We start from the raw sequence: 25,574 nt of genomic DNA on the forward strand, positions 1-25,574 counted from the left end.
CACCAGAGTGGTCGTCAAAATATCCCGTGGTGCGGCATTATGTATCTCTTCCACGTGAGATCTGGTGACGAGCGAATCCACATACCCGGGCGTCGGCATGTCATCCTCTTCGCGAGGGAATATCCACTCAGTACGGAATGGCAGCTCAGGGAACAGGACGGTGATCTTCATGGTGGCGATGGCGACCCGGTTCAATTTCTTGGCGGACCAAGGCTAGATGTCTTTTGTAGCGAACGCCACATGCGCAAGCCGACCAGGGATGAAGGTAGCATCCGGACCAAACGGAGCCACGGGGAGCATGCCTGGTAAAGAAGAGTTAGGAGGAGCGGGGACCAAGGCAGATCCAGTGGATCCGCCACCGTGAGGTGATCCCCCTCCACCATCGCTACCCGATCCATCATCACTGTCAACCTGGATCGCGGATCCCGCAGTGCCGGCCCCAGATCCAGGCGCGACAGCGACTTGCTTGGTCGGCGTCGAGAGGGATCTCCGCCGAGCTTCGGATCTAGATTGGGACAAAGCCCGCCGCGTGTCTTCCTCCAAGGCATCGTCGGCGACTCGGGCCTCCTCAGAATCCTCAGAATCTTCATCGTCGTCGTCGTCATCATCGTCATCATCGTCAGGGCTGAAGGAACAGTGGCATGTGGAGAGAGTACGCTTTGAGGAGGATCGGATTGGAGGTCTTGAGCCGTCGGACCAATCAGATCCCTCGTCCTCGTCGTCTTCCGAGCTACCGAGTCCACAATTGGTGGGAATAGCACGTTTAGCTTTCCCCTTACCAGACCCAGTTCCGACTGTTTGAGAGCCGGTAGAAGCTGGTCGAGAAATGGTAGGCACCGCCACGGAAGGGCCAGCGGTGGATCCCGACTGAGACGAATCGAACATGGCCGTGGATGTGGCCGTCGCAGAAGGAGCAATTGCCGTGGATCCAGTCGAAGCAACTGCCTGGGGCGACGTCGTGACAGTGGATCCAGCGTTGGAGCTGGAACCAGTGTTTGACACCGCAGCGACAAATCCAGTCTTGGTCACAGAACTAGTCTTCGACGCCACAGCAGTGATCCAGTCTTGGATGCCGATCCAGACTTGGATGCAGTGGATCCAGTCTTGGATCCAGATCCCGACGTGGATGCAGCAGTGGATCCAGTCTTGGATCCAGGTCCCGACTTAGATGCAGCCGTGGATCCAGACTTGGATGCAGGTCCCGACTTGGATGCAGCAATGGATCCAGTCTTGGATCCAGCTCCAGACTGTGAAGACGGAACCAAAAGCTTGGATGAGGATCCGGCCTTGGGAACTGCTTTAGAGGCAGAGCCGACGTTGGGCTTGACCTTGGCAGGGGCTCTAGCTGAGGAAGAAGCTCGGGAATTCTTGGGGGGCCGGGGGGATCCAATACAAGAAGCAGGGGATGCACGGCGCGGCCGTTTTGCAGCCGATGGATCCGCCTCACCTAGAGACTGCTGCGAGGCTGATACGGTAGCGGCCGGGGCCGATCCAGCAAGAGAAGAGAGAGGATCCGAGGATCCAGTTGGAGGAGAAAGCGGATCCGAGATGGCCGCGGCCACTAGAGTTAGTCGTCGACGCGCCATGTCACGGTCGGACAAATTGCGATCGCGCTCCAGAACCAACTGCTGGTGCTGAGTACGAGCAGTAGCAAGCTGATCCCGTAGCTGCGTCGAAGCTGTCTCGAACCTTTCAATTTGTCACTTGGATCAACATAACGAGTAAATATGGGATTACAAGAAAAAAACAAGAGAGAATCCACGTACTCATGCGACGGATCTTGGATTCCAGCTCCGTTTGCGTTCGCTTGGCATCTGCCCACTCGATGGCTGCCTTGTCACGCAGAAGCTCGGTATCCGTTAGCTTGTCCTGGATCTCGTCGCAGGCTTGAGTCATGCGTACGAATTCCTCAAGCGTGTAGACTCGCCCGGCCGATAACTTCTCGATCGACTCTTTGGCGTCCTTCAGCCCCTCGGAAAGGCGAGCCAGAGCCACGTTTGGCGACGAGGGAGGTGGATTCGGTGCGGGGGACCCTCCGCGCGCTGACCCTAATGCGGATCCACCATGGGCAGATCCCACATAGTCGTTGGTAACCACCTCTTCCTGAGTCAGGCGCAACTCGTCGCGGAGCCAATACAAGCTCCCGTCAGCAGCCACACTAGCAGCTTGGGCATCTTCAAGATCTCGCTCGAGACCGTGGATCCGCGATTGGGGCTGGTGGATCTCAGATCCGGCGAGCGCCATCTCCCGAAGGGATGGTCGTTATCATTTTGCAAGCCATCCCGTTGACGGGAGGCGCGATCCAGTCGTCCAGCCAAGTCGCGGATCTCCACCGCTTGGTCGACCAGCAGGGTTCGCAGGTCCTGTGAGCGGGAAGCTGCGCGGTGTTCCCATCCTTGCATCTCCATGGCCTGATCGTGAACCTGAGCTTGCAAAGTCTGGAGTTGGTGACGTAAGACGACGTGATAGCGACTTGTATGCCTGCTGAGCCGCCGCCTCTGCGCGTTGAGCTCGGTCCCGAGCATCTTGATCCGTCTGGAGCTCCGCCGTCAAGGGTCGTACCTGATCGGAAAGAGCTTGGGCTAAAGCCCACAAATCCGTAGGCGCTGTAACGAGTCGGAAAGTTACGTGGACCATGTGGGTGTCGAGCCAGTTGGTGATCAGTCGCACGAATGGCACACGGGCGGCACGTCAGGTCTGGGAGACGAGGTGGAGGAAGCTGATATGGGCGCGGAGGCTGATATGGGCGCAGGAGCTGATGTGGGCGCGGAGGCTTATGTGGGCGCGGAGGCTGACGTGGGCGCGGAGGCGGATGGCTGTGGCCGCGAAAGCCTAAGCTGGAACGGAGGACGGGGTGGAGTGGAACGGAGTCGATGTGGGAGGAACGGAGATAGTGGGGTGAGCTGAGTTGAAGTACCGTGAGGCAGCCGCGGCGTGAGGTACCGATGTTGAGAAGCGGCGTGAGGCGAACGAGCGGGGCAGCTCACTTTTGGATCTGCGGCTTGGAGCACAGTCCTGACACGAATTGCGGTGGAAGACGCAAACGGAGTGGTAGAGCGCACGAGGTTTGACGTAACAGTCGACCAAGTGTGCGAACGGAGTGGAAAGAGCGTACGCGGTTGACGTAACAGTCGACCAAGCACGTGAACGGAGTAGAAAGAGCGTACGAGGTTGGCGTAATAGTCGACCGAGTGCGTGAACGGAGTAGAGAGTACACGAGGACCGGCAGACGAAGGCTGTCCGAGTGTGCGAAACGGAGAGCGAGCGAAGCAGGGAGGCGAACGAGCAGGGCCAACCCGCTTTGTGAGCGACTACAGCAAGCGGCGCACGTGGTGACTGCACGGGCATCGTTGACGACTCGAGTGGCGTGGCGAGGAGCTCTACGGGGCACCTGAGGTCTGCGTGAGTGAGGCGGGTCGGGTTCGGTGTAGGAGAGCCCGTGTGACGAAGTAGCGCAGCGGCGTGAAAGGCTGGTGCTTGGAATAGCATTTGGAGGTTGAGTAGGAGTACGTTAGCGGAGTGAGGCTAGTGTTACGTAAATACAAATAGGAACGGCTGGCGCTCCGACTGCCGCTCATCGTGCCCAGCGTCGCTCGGATTTTGGTGCAGACGTGTCACCATCGCCCGTAACTCGCCAATAGTTGCAGCCATCGCGTCCACCGTCGATTGCGAAATCGTCCTGTCCTGTACCGGTGCCCCGTCATTTCCTGCCTCTTCACGCGTGTACCTTATTGCACTCTCTGCCGCCTGGTCGCTATTGAGAGGCGAGTGGTCGGTTGGGATTGAGTGCGCGTCGTCGTCGCCCACTCCAGTGTGCAATTGTACCGCAACGCCGTCATTCGCCGCCTCCAGCCTCAACACCGTGCGTTCAGACACAGACTCTGCCTGCGTAGCGCCTTCCTGTCGATTCTCCGTGCTGTCCTCGCCATCTCCATCTCCAGCGGGAACGTCTCGCGTTGTCTCCTTGTCGTGACCACGTTTCTGGCCTTTCGCGTACCTTTGTGAAGTCCGAGTCTTCACCTTCGTTGCCTTAGATGCTGCCGCCTTCGTTCTCGTCCTCGTGGTCACCATTTCGTCTTGTACTGCTCGTCGGTTGCTTGCTTTAGGTCCCTGTATGACCACCATGTAACAGGTCAATTATCTTGTCCAGCCGTGGGGCAGATCGTATTGCTCCACTAGTGCTGCGCTGGGGGTTCGCCCTGTAAGTCGTCTGTCGTCTACGAACGTGCTCGTGCTACTGGCCGACAGAAACCACTTGGTTCTGCGCCGGAACGTTCGCTTCGCGCCGGACTCGGGAGGAGCCGAGACGACGCAGCTCGGGGCGTCCGAGGCGACCAAGGCGACATCACAGCGGGAGTGACGATTCTGAGGAGGAAGGAGAGCAACGGCAGCGAAGCACGGCGCGACGTTCGGCGCGAGCGAGGTCCTCGGGGTCACCCGGAGGAGACGACAGCAGCGACGACTCAGGCGGTGCGTTCAGTGGCGACTCGAGCAGCCCCAGCAGCTCGAGTAGTGAGAGTGAATCCAGTGACGACGATAGCAGTGAGAGCGATGACAGCGGGAGCCAGTCCGACCCTGACGAGGGCTCCAGGCAGTTGAGGCGGTCACACCGGCGACGAGGGCATCGAAAACGGCACGAACGACAAGAGCGGAGGGGACAATGGGAGCCCGCTAAGAGGAGTGTGAAGGATCTTGAACTCCCCACGTACACGCCCTCCCCGAAAGTGTCCGTGTCCACGTGGATCGACCGCGTCGATTTGGCGTTGAAAGGTGCGGAGGAGTCTGGACGTGGTCAGTGGACAGATAGGGCGCTCTATTTTATCCTCGGGAACAAGCTGATGGAGAACGCTGCACGGTGGTGGGTCAACATGGATCGTAGGCTTTCCGATAGCAAGCGGACATGGTCGTACCTGAAGAAATCGTTGCAGCGACGGTATGGAGAAAGACTGGATAAATCGGCGGCGGAATGGCGTGTTAATGGGCGGCGTATGGCTCCGGGAGAAACTTATGCGGACTATGCGGCGGTACTTCGAGACCTCGTAGGCAAGAATAAGGTGAGCGAGCGTGTCCTGTTGGCACAGTTTTACGGATGCCTGGACAAGACAACGAAGAAACTGGTGCAGCAGCGACCGAAGCCGAGGACGTTAGAGAGGGCTGTTGCGAAAGCCACGGAGATCGACGACCCGATGGGTAATGTCGCGCAGGGCATGATGAACATCGGGCAGGCGTGGGCCACAGCGCCGAACCCATACATCATACCCATGGCAGGCACGATGGGACAGACGATGGTAATTCCAGGAATTGGTGGAGCAGGGCTGCCATCCACGATGGGGCATGGTACGGAGTCAGCAGATGGTGAGGTCGGGAGTATGGCTCTCTTCACGAGCCCACAGGGTGTCTGTAACGCTTATTCGGGGTACGTGGGATGTGCCACCCGGGCACACGTGGAACGGGAAGTACTGGGAGGTGTCGAAGCGCAGCCAGAGGAATTTGCAGCAGCCAGTGGGTAAGAAGGCGGAGCGTAAGGGGCGGCGTCAGCGCGAGCGGGACTCAAGCGACGAGGAATCAGACGGCGTACCGGTGAAGAAGAAGCTAAAGGCGGCGGTTTGACAGGCGAAGGGACAAGACGGTGACCCCACGGCGGCGGGAGCACTCAGAGGCGGTGATACGGTGATGTGCTTCGGCTGTAAGCAGCCCGATCATATCAGACTACACTGCCCAAACCCGCCGAAGTGCTTTGCGTGCGGCGAGCCCGGGCACTTCGCACGGGATTGCACTAACTCAGAGGACAAGTCACGTAATGGCGAGTACATGAAGCGTCGGACAGGAGCGGAGAAGCCGTCGGAAAACTAGAAGCGCGCGCAGTGACGGGACCATGGCGTCCGACATCAATGACGGATCCCCGACAACCGGAGCAGGCCAAGAGCGGTGATGCGGCTATTGGTTGCGATACCGGCGGTGAGGAGGCGGTGAGTGAGAGGCCAGAGACGACAGCAGAAGGTGATGAGTTGAGTGGCGGAGCAGACGAGGTAGCGGGGGTGGATGCGGTGATGCAGTGCATGAAGGCAGATGTGATGTTGGAGGATAAGGAGCGTGCAGAGCGCTCACGGGTCACGGTGCGACCAGCCATGGCCGCGGCGCGATATGTGCAAACGGAAGGTGATAACGGCAGCCGGACGGTGGGTGCTGATGGCGTGGTGTCGAGTCAAGCAGATTTGCGCGCTGGACTCAGTACGGAAGTTGCGGCGAAGGATGGCGTAAGCAGCGCTGACGGCGGAGACGACAGTGTGGCTAGAGTGTTGATAACCCGGCGTAAGGCGCGAAGAGCTGTCAAGCGTCAGCAAGTTAAGAGGGCGGTGGATCGTCGGCGCAGTCGTGACGAAGAGGCGGCCGAGGAGCGTCTCAATAAGGAACGTCAGGCGGCGCGTCGCTCGGAGCGAGAGCAGGCAATGCAAAAGCTCGAGGAACGCAGAGTGGCTCAAGGTGACAAAGCAGTAGTGCGAGATGGTGGAGAGCTGGCGAAGGTTCGGTTGGTGCAGCGGCGGCAGTTGGTGGAAACACTAAACGTGATGAACGACGCCGACGTGGAATACATTGGTGCGGACGACGGGTTGCCGACGGCAAGGATGGTAGTCGACGGCGTTCCACGAGATGTGAAGATGGACAGCGGGGCCCGGTACACGATCGCGGGCACGGACTGGATGCAACATGGAGACCGGGTGCAACGTGCTGCGCCGGTGGATTACGTCGAAGGTATCGGAGAGTTCCTACTGGATGTCGTGGGAGTGTGGCGATTCCACCTACGGAATGTGTTCGACGAGGACATCGTGGTCGAAGCGTGCATTGTGGCCGGGTGCTCGGACGAGTTCCTGTTGGGAGTGGACTTTATGAGTAGTCGTGGAGCCACAATGGACTTCCATAGCAATGAGGTACGCTACCGTGACAATGGACGTTTGGTGATGATTCCCTTCCGGACTCACGACAAAGAAGGAAGTGCCAGGATCGCGGCAGTTCGAATGGCACGACGAATGCAGTTGCGTGACAGCACTGTTACTCCTGTAGAAGTTGCAGTTGCTGCTGGAGACGGTGAGAGATGCATTTTTGTGCCGACGCAGCACACCGGCCCGGTGATGTTGGCGGCCACGGTAACTCGGGCGCGTAATGGTAAGGCGTGGATCCCGGCGATCAACTCAGGCGGTGGTGAAACGCGTTTGCCATCGAAGAGAGAGCTGGGTAAGTGGATACCCCTGGACGAGGACGTGGAGGTGTTGGCGGTGAGCGGGAAGTTGCAGCGTGAGCAAGTACTAACGTGGTTGGGCGAGTTGGGCGATGCGGGCACCCCGTTGGCTAATGAGGACGAGGTCAGGATCGGCGAGAAAGACGAGGACAGTAGAGAGTTGGTGATGAGGTTTGCTGAGGGCGTACAGGAAGACCACGGAGGACACTGAGTAGTGTCCGCCTGCGACGACACTAAAATGTGGAGCACCACATCGACACTGGAGACGCGGCCCCTACCATGTTGAAGAGAAGACGATTGGCGCAGACTGACGACCCGGTTGTTACCAGCAACGTGACGAAAATGCTTGGTGCCGGTGTTATCGAGGAAGGAGAGGGTGCGTGGGGATTCCCGGTGGTCCTCGTCAAGAAGAAGGATGGCGAGGTACGATTTTGCATTGACTACAGAGCGTTGAATAAGGTGACGAAGAAGGACGTCTATCCCCTGCCAAGGATAGACGAGACTCTGGAAGCGTTAGGAGGCGCCGTGCTGTTCACGACTGTGGACCTTAAAGCGGGCTACTGGCAGATAAGAGTCGCGGAGGCTGATCGTCCCAAGACGGCCTTCACCACCAAGCAAGGTCTGTACCAGTTCGTGAGGATGCCGTTCGGGTTAACGAACGCACCCTCCACGTTCCAGCGGATGATGAATAGCGTGCTGCGAAGACTTACGTGGTTGACCTGCTAAGTGCACCTGGACGATATCGTCGTCTTCACGCGCGGTGGTATTGAGCGTGAGCGAGACGATGGCGGCAGACTGGAACCCACGGCGGTAACTGCACGGAGGCGACCAGCGAGAGCGGAGGTGCGGGCGGAAGGCACGGGCAATCGGCGTCGGACGCTCACGGCAGCACGATCTACACAAAGGTTGGATGAGGTGGAAAGAGGCGACGCGGATGAGCAGCGTTACCCAATACGGGGCCCCGATGGTCTTCAAGAGTCCCAAGTAATGGATGGCGTGATGCGGGTCCCAGTCAGTGAAGACGCACGGGATCAGCTCGAGCAGCGACGACCGCCAACTATACAGTTAACAGACGCTGCGGTGATTGCGGCACAGTCACGGAGTCGCCTGGTGCAGATTGTGGTCAAGGCGCGCGAGTATCGTGGAATGACAGTGGAGGTGCGGCACAACCTGGTGTCGATCAAGACGCCACGGGAACGACGGGTGGTGCTTCCACCAGAGCTTGGCCGGTGGCTTTTAAGGTACATCACGACTCAGTGTGGGCGGGGCATCTACGAGCCCCACACACGTACGAGAGGATAGCGGCGCACTAGTGGTGGTCAGACCTGCAGCGTGAGGTGAAACTTTGGGTGCGAGGCTGTCAGGAGTGCGGTAGCAGGAAAGCCAAGCCACGCGAGGTAATTCCACCCTTGCGCAGTATTCGAGGTGGGGACGTAGGTGACCGGTGGGCCTTACACGTCGCTGGACCCTTACCAGTGGCCGATGGCGGACAGAGATACGTTATCGCTGCCGTCGAGTACGTCACTCGTTACGCGGTGGCAAAGACTGTCAAGCGGCACACGGCGGAGAACGTGGCGAGGTTCTTAATGGAGGAAGTGGTGCTTAAATTTGGCGTGTTTCGCGAGCTATTGACGGATGGTGCTCCGGAACTAACAGGGCTGGTAATTGAGAAATTTGTTGTGATGCTGCAAGCCGAGCAGATTAATCCAGTACCTTATCGGCCCCAGCTGATCGGGCTGGTTGAGCGGTTTCACCGCACGTGGAAGGATTGCGTGGCCACATACATGCAATCGGACGCACAAAACGACTGGGCTACGTGGGTGTCTTTCGCTGTATACGCCTACAACTCCGGAAGGCACTCAACGGTGGCGCTTTTGCCTAATGAGCTTATGATGGGTAGAAGATTGCGGAGTCCAAACGAGTTGCTTGTGAAGTGTGGAGGAAGAGCCAGGACTGCGTCCAGCTCAAACCTGAGGCTCAGGTGCCTCCAGGACGCGATGCTCGCGTCCAGAAGCCGGACTTCGACGGACCATTGGCTGGCGAGCCGCCAGCCCCATCCTACTGCTAATCCTACCAATATATGTTACCGGGGTTTTTCCGTGTGCTGCTACACACTCGACAACTTGCGCCGTCAAGAGCAAGCAGCAGCACTCGGTTTTCTCCCCTGCTGGACTTTCAGTCCCTGCAACTTACTGTTGTTACGACTACTTCCTTCATCACAATGGTCACCACTCGGCGTAGCCGAGGAGCGACCATCACTCAGGTTATGAGCCCAAGAAGGAGAGCTGGAAGCCCAGTCCGGAGTACGCAGAGCTCGCGCGCGTCCGACGAGTTGCAGTTGCCTGCAAGAGCAGACGAGACAACGTCAGACGAGACACATGCGACGTCACAAGCGTCATCAACCCGAGTTGAGCAACAACTCGAGCTCTTATTGGCCCAATTTGGTACCGTTATGACTACACTGACCAATCAGCAGCAAGTGCAGAACATTCCAGTGGAAGCATCTACCCGACGCCCACAAAGGCAGCTCATTCAAGAATTCTCAGCGGCTCGAGCACAACCGCAGCGAGTGCCGACGCCGTACGGGCCCCGCCGAGGAAACCCAAGCACAGAGGAACTTACCGCCGACGCCAGCACGCGTCAGAGCGAGCCGCCAAGAAACCCAAGAACGTCCGAGGCTGCAGCGCAGCCAGTCCAGACCGAGGCCGGGACCGACTCCGCTACGGACGAACCCATGGTTGGAGACCACAGATGCACGCGGTGCATGAACCAGAGCGGACACGTGCAGTTGAACGCAAGACTTACCGATACCAACTACCAGACGTGGCGCGTCGAGATTTGCTCCATTCTCGACGTCGCACACCTCTTGGACCCCATCATGGAGCGCGAAACGATGGCAGACCAACGTAACGAAGGACAGCGCGGCTGTTTCAAGCAACGACTGCGTGTTGCTCAACGTGAACTTACGATGGGACTTAGTCAAGAGCTACAGATGCGATTTACAAGTGTTATTCAACGTGCTGATCCTATCCTACTGTGGCGAACACTGGAAGATCATTTTGATAACCATCCTGGAGTAAACAGCGTGTTTCTCAAGCGAGATATGCTGAATCGTCGCCTGCAACGTGACGAACGACTTGACGATTACATTCGTGACATCGACGACTACCAACAGAGACTTCGCCGCGCGAACAAGCAGCTGCCTGAGCAGGAAACCGTCTCTATCCTATTGTCAAATACAGTGGGGGTGTACCCAGCGGTGGTAAACGAGCATGAAGTACGTATTGAACGTGATGAGTCCATTACGTGGGAGCAAGCGATCGAGCGCCTTCGACTCGCTGACCACTCACGCCAAGAGACTGAGCTACAGCAAGGACGTGGTGGAGGTGGACGTGCCGTCCAGCGAGATGTTGCATTTGTTGGTGGCCGTGGCGACGGACACAACGACGGAAGAGGACGTCGAAACTCGAGCAGCAGCCAAGCACGAGGCAACAACAACCGCAACAATCGTCGCAGCCGCAGCTCATCGCCGCGTGGGCGGAACAAGCGGCAGAAGAGCAAGAGCTCATCCAGTGCGAGGGATGACATCGCCAAGCGAAAGGCGAAGACGAAGTGCAACACGTGCGGAGAGCAAGGACATTGGAGTGGCGATCCTGAGTGCCGCCAGCGTGGCAACAATAACAACAACAACAACTCGAGCAACCCGCCGCGCAGGATGATCGATGTGGTTACTGTGAAGACAGCCAAGTCGGCTGCACCGACTCAAGCTGAAGGACAAGAGCATGTACTCGCGGTGCGTGACAACTTCAACTACAAGGACAAGGACAAGGACCAGGACATGGTGGAGTGGGTGTTGGATAGCGGCGCGCAGACCAACGTCTCGAGCGACCTTACCTTGTTTACGGAGCTACACGAAGACTCAGTTGCAGAGCTAGTCTTCGGCAACGGCACAACCGAGCGCGCAACTGTGGGCACAGTGCTTATGCAAGTGCTGAACGAGCACACGGGCAAGATCGAGGAGCGCCTCCTTGATGACGTGAGCTACGCCAAGTCGGCTGCCTACAACCTGATCTCGCAGACCTACATGCAATTCAAAGGAAACTTCAAGGTGCGCATCTCGCATGATCAGAAGACTACGTGGCTGGTCAAGGACACATTGAAGCTGCGCTTCAAGTACATCCGCGGGATGTACCGCATGTGGACGCCACGTCAGAGCAAGAACGTGATGAGCGTCAAGGCCAGTGAAGCTGAGAACCCCATGACGTTGCTGCACAACCGCATGGGCCACGTAAACATGGAGACTATCAAGACTATGGCAGGAACCTATAACTTTGGCATCAACATGCAGTCGAAGAATTTTGCTCTCTATGAATGCATTCCATGCTTAGAGTCAAAGACGAAGCGCATGAGCTACAAGCGCAAGCCGTCTCGCTCTGCAAAGCCCTTGCACAAGCTTTGTGTCGACCTATGCAGTGTTGGAGTGGATACAATATCGAAATCAAACCAGTTTCTATTGATTATCGACGAAGCTACGAGATACAAGTGGGGATATCTATTAGCCTACAAAGACGAAGCCACGGAGCTGATTCAGAAGCAGATTCGCTGGATCCAGAACCAGTTCCCGAAGGCGACCATCAAGACGCTGTTCTCCGATGGTGGTGGCGAGTTCGTCAACATGCAGCTCGAGACCTTCTGCAAGGACCTCGGCATCGACACGCGTTCATCCAATCCCTACAGCCCGCAGGAGAACGCTATCGTGGAGCGCACGAACCAGACCGTCATGCGGCAGGTCAGATCTATGTTACAAGCTACGCAAATGCCTGTTTCATTATGGGGAGAGGCCTTCCTACATGCAATTGAGACGCTCAACAAGACGCCGACGCCGGTGTTGAAGGACCAGCAGTCCCCGTACGAGGCCCTGTACGGAGAGCGGCCAGACCTCAGCGTGCTGCGCACGTGGGGGTGCTTGGTGCACGCGCACATCCCTGATGATTCTCGGCAGAGAAAGGAGAAGCTCACTCCAAGGACGCAGATGTGCTTACTACTTGGCTACAGCGAGAAGACCAAGGGCTATAAGCTGCTGAACCTGCGCACAGGATCAGTGACGACGTGCAGAGATGGAAACATGAAGGCACATGAGAAGTACACGGTGAACACTGTGTATATTGAGCAACTTCTTGCAAACACCTACGCTTACGGAGACTACGACTTACCTGCGGAGATCCCGATCGTGCCGATCCGGACGACAATGTCTACGTACCTGCAGCTTCCTGCAGAGCTTGCAGAAAGGCGAGCAGCGGAGATGGCGAAGCTGGCCACTGCTGGTGAGAGCCATGACCAAGGTGTTGAAGTTGAAGCCGAGTCTGCGACTCGAAGTGATGACCCACAGCTACCAAGCGAGGAAGCTAAGAAGCCAGCAGCTTCAGTGGGAGGTTCCAAGCGGAAGAACACAAAGGGCAAGAATAAGGCGAAAGCATGTTCAAATCGAGTGGGAGCCTCGAAGGCCAAGGACAGTCGACGTGATGCTCACGAAGACGAGAACTGGGAGCCATGCACGACGCAGAAGTCGTCGCCAGACGACAGTGCAGCTACGTCGCGACCGAAGCGGAAGCGACAACCATCCGCCCGACTCAAGGACTACGTAGTGACGAATGTGACGAAGCAGAACGTCGAGGATGTGCAGATCCCCATTAGTCACAAGCATGCGGCAAGGTCAAAGAAGTGGAAGGAGTGGAAAGCAGCGATGCAAGTTGAGATGGACTCACAGCAGCAGCACGAAACTTGGGTGCTCGTGCGACGCACGGAGGCCAAGGGCAAGCGTGTCATTTCGTGCAAGTGGGTGTACGCGCTCAAGAGAGACTCTACGGGCCGGATTAAGCGATATAAAGCTCGACTAGTGATCAGAGGCTTTCTACAACGCATGGGCATCGACTACAGTGAAACATACGCACCTGTTATCAGATTTGAGACGATCAGATGCGTGATCGTATACGCGCTGCAACGCGGATGGGCCATCTTGCAGTTCGACGTCAAGACCGCGTTCTTGTACGGTGACCTCGACGAGGAGGTCTACATGGAGCAGCCTCCAGGCTTCGGAGAAGACTCTACGCGCTATGTATGCAAGCTACAGAAGAGTTTGTATGGGCTAAAGCAAGCCCCTCTTAGTGTGGAACAAGACATTGCACAAGTTCCTGACGAAGATCGGACTCGAGCGCCTCGACTCTGACTACGGACTCTACGCCAAGAAAAGTGAGAAGAAGAAGTCCACCATGTTGCTCACGGTGTACGTCGACGGACTACTGCTTCCTCGGCCCCTAATGACCTTTGCGCTAAGGTTGCTAAGCAACTCAGTGAGGAGTATGAACTCACATCTCTCGGACCAGTCAAGTATCTACTAGGCGTGGAGATACTGATCGACAGCGAGCGTCGACATGCGGTATTTTGCCAGCGGCAACATATTACGGAGGTGCTAAAGCGATTTCACATGGAGGGGTGCAACGCGGTTGCAACACCGGAAGCGCTGCGCGCTGAGGTGGTCACAGATGCGAAAGATGACTCCCCGCCCCCGTACCGAGAGCTCGTTGGTGCACTACAATATCTGGTCTCAGCCTCAAGGCCGGACATTGCGCACGCTGTGCGTAATCTCAGCAAGTACCTGTCCTGCTTCGACCACACACACTACGCTATGGGAAAGAGGGTGCTACGCTACCTGAGTGGTACTCAAGACCACGGCTTAGTGATGGACATTGTTATTGGGAACGACGTCAAGCTGACGTGTTACACCGATGCTGACTACGCTAATGACCCTGATGACCGAAAGAGTGTTAGCGGGTTCGTGACGTTCGTCAATGGTAACGTGGTTTCGTACGGATCAAGAAAGCAAGAGATTAACGCACAGAGCACAACGGAAGCAGAGTATATTGCCATGAATGAAGGCACTAGAGATCTACAGTGGCTACGTGGACTCTGTGAAGAACTATGCTGGGAGTTCGCGACTCCGGAGATTATCGGCGATAACAAGTCGTGCATCTATCTGACTGCCAAGCCTGGCAAGCACAGCAAGAACAAGCACATTATGAACAAGTTCCACTTGGTGCGCCACCTCGTGGAGAACGAGCAGCTACGGATTCGCCATGTTGGCACCGACGACATGATCGCCGACGCGATGACGAAGCCATTGCCGAAGGACAAGTTCGAACATTGCCGTGATGGGATGAAGGTGCTGCGCATCGACCGTCAGCAAGGCTCAGCTCGTTCAGTGGGAGCCAAACATCATCGCCATGCGTGAATGCAAGCTACTACTACCAGTTCATGCATGCGAAGGACAAGAAGGAGGAAGAGCGCTACCAAGGACGAAGCGTCGTGCTGCAGCGCAGCTAGAAGATGCCAAGGACATCGTGGTGAGCTCTACAAGGTGATCACGTTGAAGCTGCGCTTCGACTAGATCAAGTGGGAGTGTGAAGTGTGGAGGAAGAGCCAGGACTGCGTCCAGCTCAAACCTGAGGCTCAGGTGCCTCCAGGACGCGATGCTCGCGTCCAGAAGCCGGACTTCGACGGACCATTGGCTGGCGAGCCGCCAGCCCCATCCTACTGCTAATCCTACCAATATATGTTACCGGGGTTTTTCCGTGTGCTGCTACACACTCGACAACTTGCGCCGTCAAGAGCAAGCAGCAGCACTCGGTTTTCTCCCCTGCTGGACTTTCAGTCCCTGCAACTTACTGTTGTTACGACTACTTCCTTCATCACAATGGTCACCACTCGGCGTAGCCGAGGAGCGACCATCACTCATTGCTAAGTGTGAGCGGAGTGACGGAGGCGGGAGAGTTGTCGGATTACCACCGACAGTTAGTGGCAGCAATGAAAAAGAGTTACGAGGTGGCTGAGAGCGCGCGGGAGCGAGAGCAGCTCCGGCAAGCGCACTACTACAATCGGAAGGCGAGGAATCGGCGCGAGTTTCAACCAGGTGATCAAGTGTGGCTGTACCGGCCGCCACGCGGAGCTAAGGCGAGTAAATTGGTTCATCAATGGATGGGGCCAGTGAAGATTATCGAGCCCGCGGGTTTTGAGAACTTTTTGGTCGAACGAGAAGATCAGAACGGCGTGCCAGAGCGATTTATAGCTCACGTGTCGTTTCTGATCACCCACTACTATCCGGCGGACTTACTGAAGCGCGCGGCGGTGGATATTACAAGGCAGTTGGAGTATGAAGATCCGAGCGAGCCCGGTGAAGATGTCCCGCCATCAAGCACGACTGCTGGAGCAGCGACGGCGTCTGTGCAGGCAGCAGCGGGAGCAAGAATGGCAAAACGTAAGGCGAGAACTGTGGGCCGTGACGAAGCCTGGCGAGTCACGAGTGGTGCAATGGTGGAGATTCGAAGACGACGACGTCGAAACAAGGCTCGATGTTACGTCCTCGAGTACGAATTGCGGCCCGTGCGACGCGACGAGTGTGCTGCGGGAGCTCCCGAGAGTGTATGGGTCTCCAGTGCAGTCTACGACGAGTTGTTTGCGGCGACAGAGTCGTGGAAGACTCTGAGTTGGAGGAAGACGTGTAACGAGTCGGAAAGTTACGTGGACCACGTGGGTGTCGAGCCAGTTGGTGATCAGTCGCACAAATGGCACACGGGCGGCACGTCAGGTCTGGGAGACGAGGTGGAGGAAGCTGATATGGGCGCGGAGGCTGACGTGGGCGCGGAGGCGGATGGCTGTGGCCGCGAAAGCCTAAGCTGGAACGGAGGACGGGGTGGAGTGGAACGGAGTCGATGTTGGAGGAACAGAGATAGTGGGGTGAGCTGAGTTGAAGTACCGTGAGGCAGCCGCGGCGTGAGGTACCGATGCTGAGAAGCGGCGTGAGGCGAACGAGCGGGGCAGCTCACTTTTGGATCTGCGGCTTGGAGCACAGTCCTGACACGAATTGCGGTGGAAGACGCAAACGGAGTGGTAGAGCGCACGAGATTTGACGTAACAGTCGACCAAGTGTGCGAACGGAGTGGAAAGAGCGTACGCGGTTGACGTAACAGTCGACCAAGCACGTGAACGGAGTAGAAAGAGCGTACGAGGTTGGCGTAATAGTCGACCGAGTGCGTGAACGGAGTAGAGAGTACACGAGGACCGGCAGACGAAAGCTGTCCGAGTGTGCGAAACGGAGAGCGAGCGAAGCAGGGAGGCATACGAGCAGGGCCAACCCGCTTCGTGAGCGACTACAGCAAGCGGCGCACGTGGTGACTGCACGGGCATCGTTGACGACTCGAGTGGCGTGGCGAGGAGCTCTACGGGGCACCTGAGGTCTGCGTGAGTGAGGCGGGTCGGGTTCGGTGTAGGAGAGCCCGTGTGACGAAGTAGCGCAGCGGCGTGAAAGGCTGGTGCTTGGAATAGCATTTGGAGGTTGAGTAGGAGTACGTTAGCGAGTGAGGCTAGTGTTACGTAAATACAAATAGGAACGGGCGCGAAGCGAACGTTCCGGCGCAGAACCAAATGGTTTCTGTCGGCCAGTAGCACGAGCACGTTCGTAGACGACAGACGACTTACAGGGCGAACCCCCAGCGCAGCACTAGTGGAGCAATACGATCTGCCCCACGGCCGGACAAGATAATTGGCCTGTTACAGCGCTTTTAAAATTTGTTATACCGTAGCAATTTCTCGAAAGCGCTTAAATGGCGACATGATGCATGCAATTAAGAGCCTCTGTGATGACAAGATGCAGTAGCTACACTTGTAACTTCTAATAGCTTCCGTGAGGTGTGTGCATTGCGAATTCTTATTATTGTACCCGATATTAAAAAGACATTGACAATTTGCATCAATTACTTGGACATGTTTTACATTATTTAACGCTAGCTAGCTACACGCAGCTACTGAGAGCATTGAGCTCTAAATCGACACGACGGGGCAGGCATCTGGACTTGGTGCTTCGCCAGCGGGCTACCATGCTTCCCGCCCTGCCGGGTGGGGCAACAGCTCTTGCGGGGTCTGCACGGGGCCTGGCGGCGGCATCCTCGCTAGTGGTGGTAGAGTACAGCCGCAGCCCGGAGCGCCACCTGCAGGATCACACCCAACGGGCAGCCTGTCGCCCACCCTGCCGGGCTAGCCGCCACCGCCCTTGAGGGCCCACCCGCTGCGGATGTCCCCCTTGCTCCTTCCACACTTGCTGCCCTTTCTGGCCTTGCTGCCGTTCCTCTTTTCGTCGCCGCTACCCTCCTGCCACACGTGTCGCCGCCGCCGTCGTCGCCCCTCGCCACCTTCCTCCTGCCTTGGGTTTGCCTGCTGTAAAATAAAAATGTTAGTGTGTGGCCCACAACATCTAATTTTAGATTTTATATATTTGTTTTGAGGGTTGTTATTATTGTGTACCAGGCATTTGGTACAGGTCCGATAAGGTCATCCGGTCCGATAAATTTTGGTATGGCTATCTACACATCGACGCATGCTAGTACAGGAGTACGTGATATCCGTAGCTACCAACCGGGTGAGAAAGTCGGGGATGTGGATGGAATGGATACAGAATGGTTTCGGCTGTAGCGATAGGAATGTATACTTAAAAACTACGGAAATATACGTACGAAGGAGAGAGCTTCGAGCTCATATGCGGCTACACTCCCAAAACTGCGTTTTCGTGCAGATGAGTACATAGCATCGTCAAGCTCGGATGTGTAAGTTTCAAATGCGCTTATACGGTGTTGTGATTTTGCCAGAGTTGCGGATAATCGCCCTTCAACAAAGATGCGGCACCGTCCATGATGTTCAAGCGACGTGCCTTCGGTCACATGATGTACGGTGACTCCAAGGTGCAAGAGACTCGACGTTTACTATCCTAGCAGACGTATTGTTGTGGGAGTTTCCTAACTACATTTGTAGCTAGAGTTCACGTGGAAATTCCAGCACCACACCTACTGCAAAAACTAATGCTAGATTGCTAAGTCTGATGTGTGGCTACTACAGCCGCCAGTTCCGGGAACTTCGAGAACGCTCGTGATTCCATAAATAAGGTGGTCGTGAAGAAGGGCAAACTAGACCATCCAGTTTGCGCTTGCATTAGGATACGAAAGGGTAGCATGTAGATGAAAACACTGTTCTGAACTACTTCCTGAAAGCGACGTGGCGTATCGTGAAATAGCATTTCATTGTATACACCGTGAGACACTACGGAATTTGCTCAATATTCATGTCACCTGCTCAATGTTATATTTTACGGTGCAATACTTTGTAAACCTGTAACAAATTAAGAACCTGTAGTACTTTTAAGAAAAATGGAAAATCTAAGAGCACCACATTTGACATGTGTATTAATGCTATGCCTTCTTTTTCTGTGGACCACAAATAGCATTCTTAAATGAACCCTTATTGTGCTGTATGTACTACTCACGTAGCACTACCAGGATAAAAAAAGAGAAACACCAAGAGCTCCTAGAAGGCCAAGGCGATGCTTGAGCATCTATCGTGTGAGTCAACCAGCAGAAATGCTTAAGCTCTGACCCCCAAAAAACACATGAATAATGTATATGAATTTCCGAGGAAACAGTGTAGCCAGACGCAGCCAAGAGCAATAAACGACGAGGTACTTATGAAGCATTCTGTGTTATGTATATGTCTTTGCGAATTTACCTTTGATACTGCATTCCCCACGAAAACATTCATCAAATTTTAAAGTTTCTGTATCTTATGTGAGGTTTTTTTAATTACATTTGACTAGAGGTTTTTCAATAATGTACGTGCCCTCCTCCCTCAATAGGATACCAACCAGCAGAGCCACTCGCGTATTCCCCAAGTCGCAAGCAAGACCCAAGAGATCCAAATTCTAGATGCCGAACCCGCAGGTGTTTTTCGACATGACCGTTGGTGGTGCCCCCGCTGGCCGTATCACGTTCGAGCTGTTCGCCGACAAGGTGCCGAAGACGGCTGAGAACTTCCGCGCTCTTTGCACAGGCGAGAAGGGCGTGGGCCGTTCGGGCAAGCCCCTGCACTTCAAGGGCAGCTCTTTCCACCGTGTGATCCCCAACTTTATGTGCCAGGGCGGCGACTTCACGCGTGGTAACGGCACGGGCGGTGAGTCCATCTACGGCGAGAAGTTCCCAGACGAGAACTTCTTGCTCAAGCACAAGGGTGAGGGCATCTTGTCCATGGCCAACGCCGGTCCCAACACGAACGGCTCGCAGTTCTTTATCTGCACGGTTGAGACCTCGTGGCTGGACGGCAAACACGTCGTATTCGGCCGTGTCGTGGACGGCATGGACGTGGTCAAGAACATTGAGTCTGTGGGCTCGCAGTCGGGCCAGACCAAGAAGCCCGTGGTCGTTGCCAACTGTGGCGAGCTGTAAGCGGCTCTTGCCGTAATACAATTCGCATCGAGTGGCCTGATCGATTGCTGAGTGACAACAACGCCAGCATCTGCCAATTGCAGACGCCGCTCGCTCCACATCAGTAATTAAACGGATTCTCCTCCCTCCGACTCTTTTAGTTGTCCTACATTATCGTGCCTTGGCATGCGTGCTGTTGTTGTGTTCGTGGTGTTGCCATCGTTTCATGGTCGGCCGATTTATTTTTTTGCTGCGCGCGCTATCTAGTGTGTTGTTGGTAAAAGGGTGTACCTATGCCCCGAACGAGATTTTAGTGTCGTCGAGTCCAATTTAATACTACGTTGTAGTAGTACTAATACTACCTCCGCTCGGAAAATAAATCACCTTACCAATACGATTGCTTAAACTCCATACCCCTGTAAAAGTGTTTAAGCAGTGTTGATTTCCGCGGTACCCCGTCTAAGGCGATATACTCCCTGCAAAACTGCTGGCTGTTTGAATCTCCCGCCCATTTGCCATCGCTCACTTCGCAAGATCAGCAGGAGCGACTCTGCTGGCGTTCGTACGGTGGTGAACAGAGGCCCCCTACCCCCTACAGCTAAGGGTGGAATGCGTGAGGACAGGTGAGTCAGCAAGGGCATCGGTTTCGTCATTAATGATCCTAATCGTGTACAGACGTTGATGTGCGCTGGACTGCCTGATGTAGTACACCACAGAACTTCTGTACTACTACTACAAGTAGTAGTAGTGGTTAAGGAAAGTGATAGCTTCATTACGAAGTTCGTACTAACATGTACAACCGCTACTGTAGTGCTGTTGTACTTTGAAAGAGCATAATACTGTAGTACATGTTAACATGTATTAAGACTACGTAATATTAATACTGATTAAGGTTGCTCCTCGGCTCGTTCTTGACAAGGACTTCTCCATCAGATACCGGTACAACAGGGGCAGTGAAGACCTCGTTGTTCACATTTCCTCGAGTCCGGCGCTTTTTGAGTTGATGTGTGTCGTGTTCTCGAACTGCAGCGAGCTGCTGCTTGAAATCCATCGGCACGTCTTCCGTAAGATCGAAGACCTCGCCTTCTGCTTCAGCCTGCTCTATCCGATGCGTGATGGCTTCCTCAATTGACATGGAGCCCTCGATCTGGATCTCCTCGTCTTCAATCTGTGCTCCGTCTTTCGCTGGAGCAAACATGCGCACAACACGCCGAACTGGTGTAGCAAAGTCGGCACACACATATGCGTCCTCCCTCTCACCGTCAAAGAACGAGTCGTCCGCCGCAATGGTCTTCTGTGTGGCTTCGTGGATGTCATCGTAGAGTGTAGCCTCCACCGTGTCTTCAGCAATAAGCCGGACAACAGTCACGAGGTCGTTCGTCTGACCCATTCGCAGCACACGACCAATCGCCTGCTGCTCCAGTGTATTGGCCTGCATGGGACTATATCCGACCGGATCCAAGAAAATAAGGTGCGATGCGACCTGCAAGTTGATTCCAGACGCACTAGTAAGCGAGTTCAAGATGAGGACCTGGATGTCCCCACTATGGAAAGAGGAAACGTGTGCAGACTTTGTCTCGCTGGACTGATGCTGGAGAAACACTGCACTCGAGATATTAGCCAGACGAAGCGCCTTATCCACAACGCGCAGAGCTTGATCCCACATCGTAAAGAGCACGACCTTAATGGTTGGCAGGCGGCTTAAGTACTGCACCATTGCAGATATTTTGCTCCCGTGCGCTGGCATTTGTGCAATTACCTCATCGTCGCCAGTCTTGACCGAATTGATGAGCTCCACGCACTCTGCAACCTGCTTGAGTTGCTCTTCAACGACCGCGCGGGCTCGTGGGCACCGTTCATTCAGCGTGGACTCCATTGCCCTGGCGAGTTTCTCCACCTTGTCCATAGTGCTGAAGTATTTCAGTATGTAGTCTGCAATTTCACCGTGATGGTAGAAGAGTAACTCCGTCGGCTCTGGCATTTCGTCGCCGTACGGATAATGCTTGTACAGCATGCGGAAACCAGCATCCGTCTCTCCACTTCCATTGAAGAATGCGCTTAAGCCAGAGTTCTCCATGTCGTCGAAACAGTCCTTCACTGTAGCATAAGCGTTTGAGTGAATAGCACGACAGATCGCCACGGTGTTGCGCGTTGCAGCTTCCATTACTTCCACTTCTTTTTTACGCTTCGTAGCCACAGCCAGTTGCCGGCTTAAGTGGTACTTCTCATCGCGGAAAACCTCATTGGGGCTTTTTATTTTGATCAGCGTCGGCGCTGCCATCTCCTTCGAGCCATTCTGCTTGCCACCTCGTTCGCGCTCGAGTATCCGATCAGAGATGCCTGCGTGCACACAAGTTTGTCGAGCGGGCTTGTACTCCTCTGACCAAAGCATTTCCGAGACAGGAACCTTGGCGGCCACTGGCCCGTCATCATCAATTACCACGTCGGCTGTACCCTCTTTTCCACCAGCAGCCAGCACATCAACATCTCCAAGGGCGAATAAGGCGTACTCCGACTGCTTCGCCGCCAATATCTGTTCGATTTTGTACAACAACAGCTCCTTGGGGTGCAGCTTGACAGGGATATACGTTTCGTCCACCTTAATTTTATCCGTGATCGCTTGCTGCTTCACCTGCGCGCAGTTGCGCAGATAGAGCTTTCGCTTGATCTCATCGAAGGCAGGATCGTGCGGCAATAGACGCAACCGCTTAAATCCTAGCAGTTGATTGTTAGCGTAAATCGACTCGGCTTTGCCTGGGAATGGTGTCGCGGTAATCAGCCACACGTTCAGACACTTGTGTGTGAGTTGAACAAAACAGTCTCTCGCGCTTTTTCCAGGCAGCACTAAGTCCTGTACTTCTTCAAAGATCACACGTCTCCACGGTTTCTGCGGCAGGTGCAGCGGTGTCACCCACAGCGGACCGCAATAGGCTTTGTGCACGAACCTGGCAGCTTCTTCGTACTCCTGTAAAGCAATGGGGTTCACGTGGAGTGGCTTTCCTGTGCTGCCTATCTCCATCGGGTAAAGCTTCCCGTACTGAAAGTAGTGGTTCCTGGACTTGACAGCTTCTTCCACGCCCACCAGCACCAGCATTCGATTCGAGATATTTGCTCTAGCCGCCGGGTTCTCTACCAGTTCCATGTACTGCCTCAGTCCCAGCACGACATCGATCTCTCCATCCTTGACAAATTTGCCCACCTCGTGCTTCCACTGACTTAGCAGATGCGACGGTGCTACGAGCAGGTTGGCACCGGCTGCGTAGTCCCTCGGTTCTCCAGCAATCAGAGCCAGCATCGTAGCTGTTTTACCCATTCCAATGGCGTCCGCTAGCGCCCCACCCTTGGAAAAGTAGTCGAGCATGCCAAAATTGAATTTGGCAACATCCTCGTCGCGTGCCTCTACCTGCAGCATGCGGTGTAGCGAGCGGCGCTGGTGCTCGTACAACGGCATATCATCGCGGAAGGCCGCGGGGGTGGGCTCACCCGGAGCAGACATGGGAAGGAATGGCACTTTGAATTGGACATCCTCCGCCACGCGTTTCGAAGGGCTCGATCCCACGAACGCCTCGATGGACACCTGCGTGATGGACTTCCGCTTATTAGCTCGCCCCATGGCGGAGTTCATTTTTTTTGGCGGGAGTGAACTTGCTGCACTTTTGGTGGCTTTAGAAATATGGTGGCAAAATTTGTACTCGTGTTTATACCGCCACGGAACGTGCACGTGTCAGGACCTGGACCTTCATTCCTCATCCAGAATCCAGAAGTATGGAGAGGAAGGCGCCGCCGCCGCGAGGCTTCGGCGGCCCCCCTGCCGCCAACGGCGCGCAACCGCAGCCGTTTGCGCTTCGGAATGGACCCCCAGTCGCGTTCAGAGCGCCCCCCGTGGCCGCAACTACTGAAAAGAACGTACCCCCTTCACCGCCGCATCAACCTCACCCGCCACAGTCTTTCGGCTTCCCAGCGATGCGAGGACCCGTCAACACGAGCGCTGGACCTAACAGCCGCGGATGGAAGCCAGGACGCGTTGGAGGACGCCATGACGTACGTTTTAATACCGAATTTGGTATAGAATTATGAGTCTGACCTATCGATTTTTTTGTAGTCTCCGCTTTACGGCAAGCACCGCAAGCGCCCACCGTCATCGTCCATGGATAGCAATGTGAGCTGGAGTGGCAGCGAGATCGAGTCAGTCGGTGGATTCGGTGGTACGCAGAGCGAACTGGAACAGGTGTCGAGACTGAGCTGGGCATCGTCAGTTGCGGCCAAGGATGAAACACCAGCAGTACCGCAACAAAACCTCGCTCCAGCGTCGTCTCTGTTTGGAGCGCCAGCTGCGGGACATCAGCCATCGCCACCCTTTGCTGCTCCTAGCGGAGAGCTGACAATGACTGTACAGCCGCCGAAGACACCGCTGGGCAAGCCGACACAGGACAACGACGGAGAATGTAGCGCTGTACAGCGCGTTCGCATGGATTTATCGACGCACGCGGGCAGCCGCGTAGAATCTCGAGCTAAAATTTCGGAAAACGTGTATGCTAATACGATTCCCCCCGTGTACGACGAAGAAAAGAGTGGTCCGCAGTCGTGCCCTTCGACGTTCGGTAACACGAAGCAGCCCCAGTTTACGATTGACAAGCTCCGTCAACTGCGGAGTAATGAACTGGTCGCGTCCAAGCTGCTGCCCACCCGTACCAGTGTGAACAGTTTAATGGGTTACGTGCGGGAGCTCCAATTGTCGGAGGCTACACTGCGTAAGCAGCTAGTGAAGACGAAGCAGCATACGGAGGAAGAACTGTCTCAATCGCTGTCGAAGGTGAGCGAATTGGAGCGAACAATGATGGAGGTGGAAAGGGACCGCAAGTTGGCGCGGCGGAAGCTGGAGGAGCAAGAAAAGCTTATTCGCGACCTTGCAGCCCAGCTGAAGCAGGCAGAGTCAGCTAAAACAAAAGGCATATCCTCTGGCGTTGACGAGCTGCCTCCCATTGCAGAAGAAACACCCCTAGGAACACCTCTGCAAGCGGGCACCGAGGCGAAGACTGTGGCAACTGACGAGGAAAAACCAGAAACACCAATAGTTTCTCCTCTGGCTCGAGCTCCAACTTCGCCTGTGCAGCCCTCCTTACCTCCAACGCACCAAAAACAGGCCCCATTAGTTCGTGTTGAGCTAAAGGAAAACAACCGTGCTGCTCAGTTTGGACTAACTTCACCTCGGTCACCGAACCGTCCGCTTTGGGATCCATGGGCTTCGGGTGGCGCGACGCCCATGAAGAACCTTCCGCCCGTGTTCAGAATTGGGTCAACCAGCTTGGATCCAGGAGTAGCCGTAGGCTTACCCACATCGACTACCCAAGCGTCTACGACCGGCACAGCGACAACAGCTCCTGGCGATTACGAGCTTAAGTCTGTGCTGATGTCCCCTCGTCGTGATGCCTCTGAGAATGGCCACGCTGCTCAACAGGTTGAACATAACGAGTCTGGTGTGGCTCAGCAGCAGGAGTTCTCCCCACAATATCCTGGGGCAATATTTGCTGTGGGGGCAGTGCCGTCGCCATCCCACTCTCAGCAGGACGACTTTTCTTTATCGGAGGTGCCAGGTGATGCATACGGTGCTCAGGACCAAGAAGAGGACCCTCTTTTGGAGTTGCCCGCTCAAGCTGACCCGATGGTTCGTGCTGAAACCGTAGCTGACAACTCGTTTGAGCAGCAAGAAGCGAAAGATTCCACTGCGGAGAATGATTGTAACAGTACAGAGTGGAACAAAATCCAGGCTCAGCAAACAACGCAGCCATCTGCAGTTTCATGTCCGCCAGTCGCGGAGACTGTCACCAAAGCAAGCAATGAGACCATGGCTCCTGTTCCAAGTTTTGTCGAGCAGTCTGTTTCCTCACCGCTACCGCAAGCAGATACTGAAGATGCTGCCCCGGACGTAGCTACGCCACACAATGAGGGTTGCAACGGTACGCAACCTGAGCAAGCGTCGACTGCCGAGGTAGAAAGCATTGTTACTACATGTAGTCTGCCCAGCATTGCGCTTCTAGGTC

The 25,574-nt window shown here is 55.4% G+C and overlaps 4 protein-coding genes across 4 annotated transcripts; 3 read left to right on the top strand and 1 right to left on the bottom strand.

The window, feature by feature from the left end:
* Positions 1-15,046: 15,046 nt before the first annotated feature.
* Positions 15,047-16,841, top strand: PITG_04521 (uncharacterized protein; the record flags this gene model as incomplete). The annotated part of the gene is made up of 1 exon (XM_002905250.1): positions 15,047-16,841. The coding sequence occupies one exon, from the start codon at positions 15,098-15,100 to the stop codon at positions 16,034-16,036; it is 939 nt and encodes a 312-aa protein (XP_002905296.1).
* Positions 16,842-18,998: 2,157 nt separating this feature from the next.
* Positions 18,999-19,681, top strand: PITG_04522 (peptidyl-prolyl cis-trans isomerase; the record flags this gene model as incomplete). Its single annotated transcript, XM_002905251.1, has 1 exon — positions 18,999-19,681. One exon carries the CDS (start codon positions 19,039-19,041, stop codon positions 19,552-19,554), a length of 516 nt encoding a protein of 171 aa, XP_002905297.1.
* A 729-nt stretch (positions 19,682-20,410) lies between these two features.
* PITG_04523 (uncharacterized protein) lies at positions 20,411-23,146 on the bottom strand (the record flags this gene model as incomplete). The annotated part of the gene is made up of 2 exons (XM_002905252.1): positions 20,411-21,124; positions 21,293-23,146. 2 exons carry the CDS (start codon positions 23,144-23,146, stop codon positions 20,411-20,413), a joined length of 2,568 nt encoding a protein of 855 aa, XP_002905298.1.
* An 855-nt stretch (positions 23,147-24,001) lies between these two features.
* PITG_04524 (uncharacterized protein) lies at positions 24,002-24,474 on the top strand (the record flags this gene model as incomplete). Its single annotated transcript, XM_002905253.1, has 2 exons — positions 24,002-24,393; positions 24,447-24,474. 2 exons carry the CDS (start codon positions 24,002-24,004, stop codon positions 24,472-24,474), a joined length of 420 nt encoding a protein of 139 aa, XP_002905299.1.
* Positions 24,475-25,574: the final 1,100 nt, after the last annotated feature.

The sequence above is a fragment of the Phytophthora infestans genome, genomic scaffold, assembly GCF_000142945.1.
Source record: "Phytophthora infestans T30-4 supercont1.6 genomic scaffold, whole genome shotgun sequence".
In the NCBI taxonomy this organism is placed as follows: domain Eukaryota; phylum Oomycota; class Peronosporomycetes; order Peronosporales; family Peronosporaceae; genus Phytophthora; species Phytophthora infestans.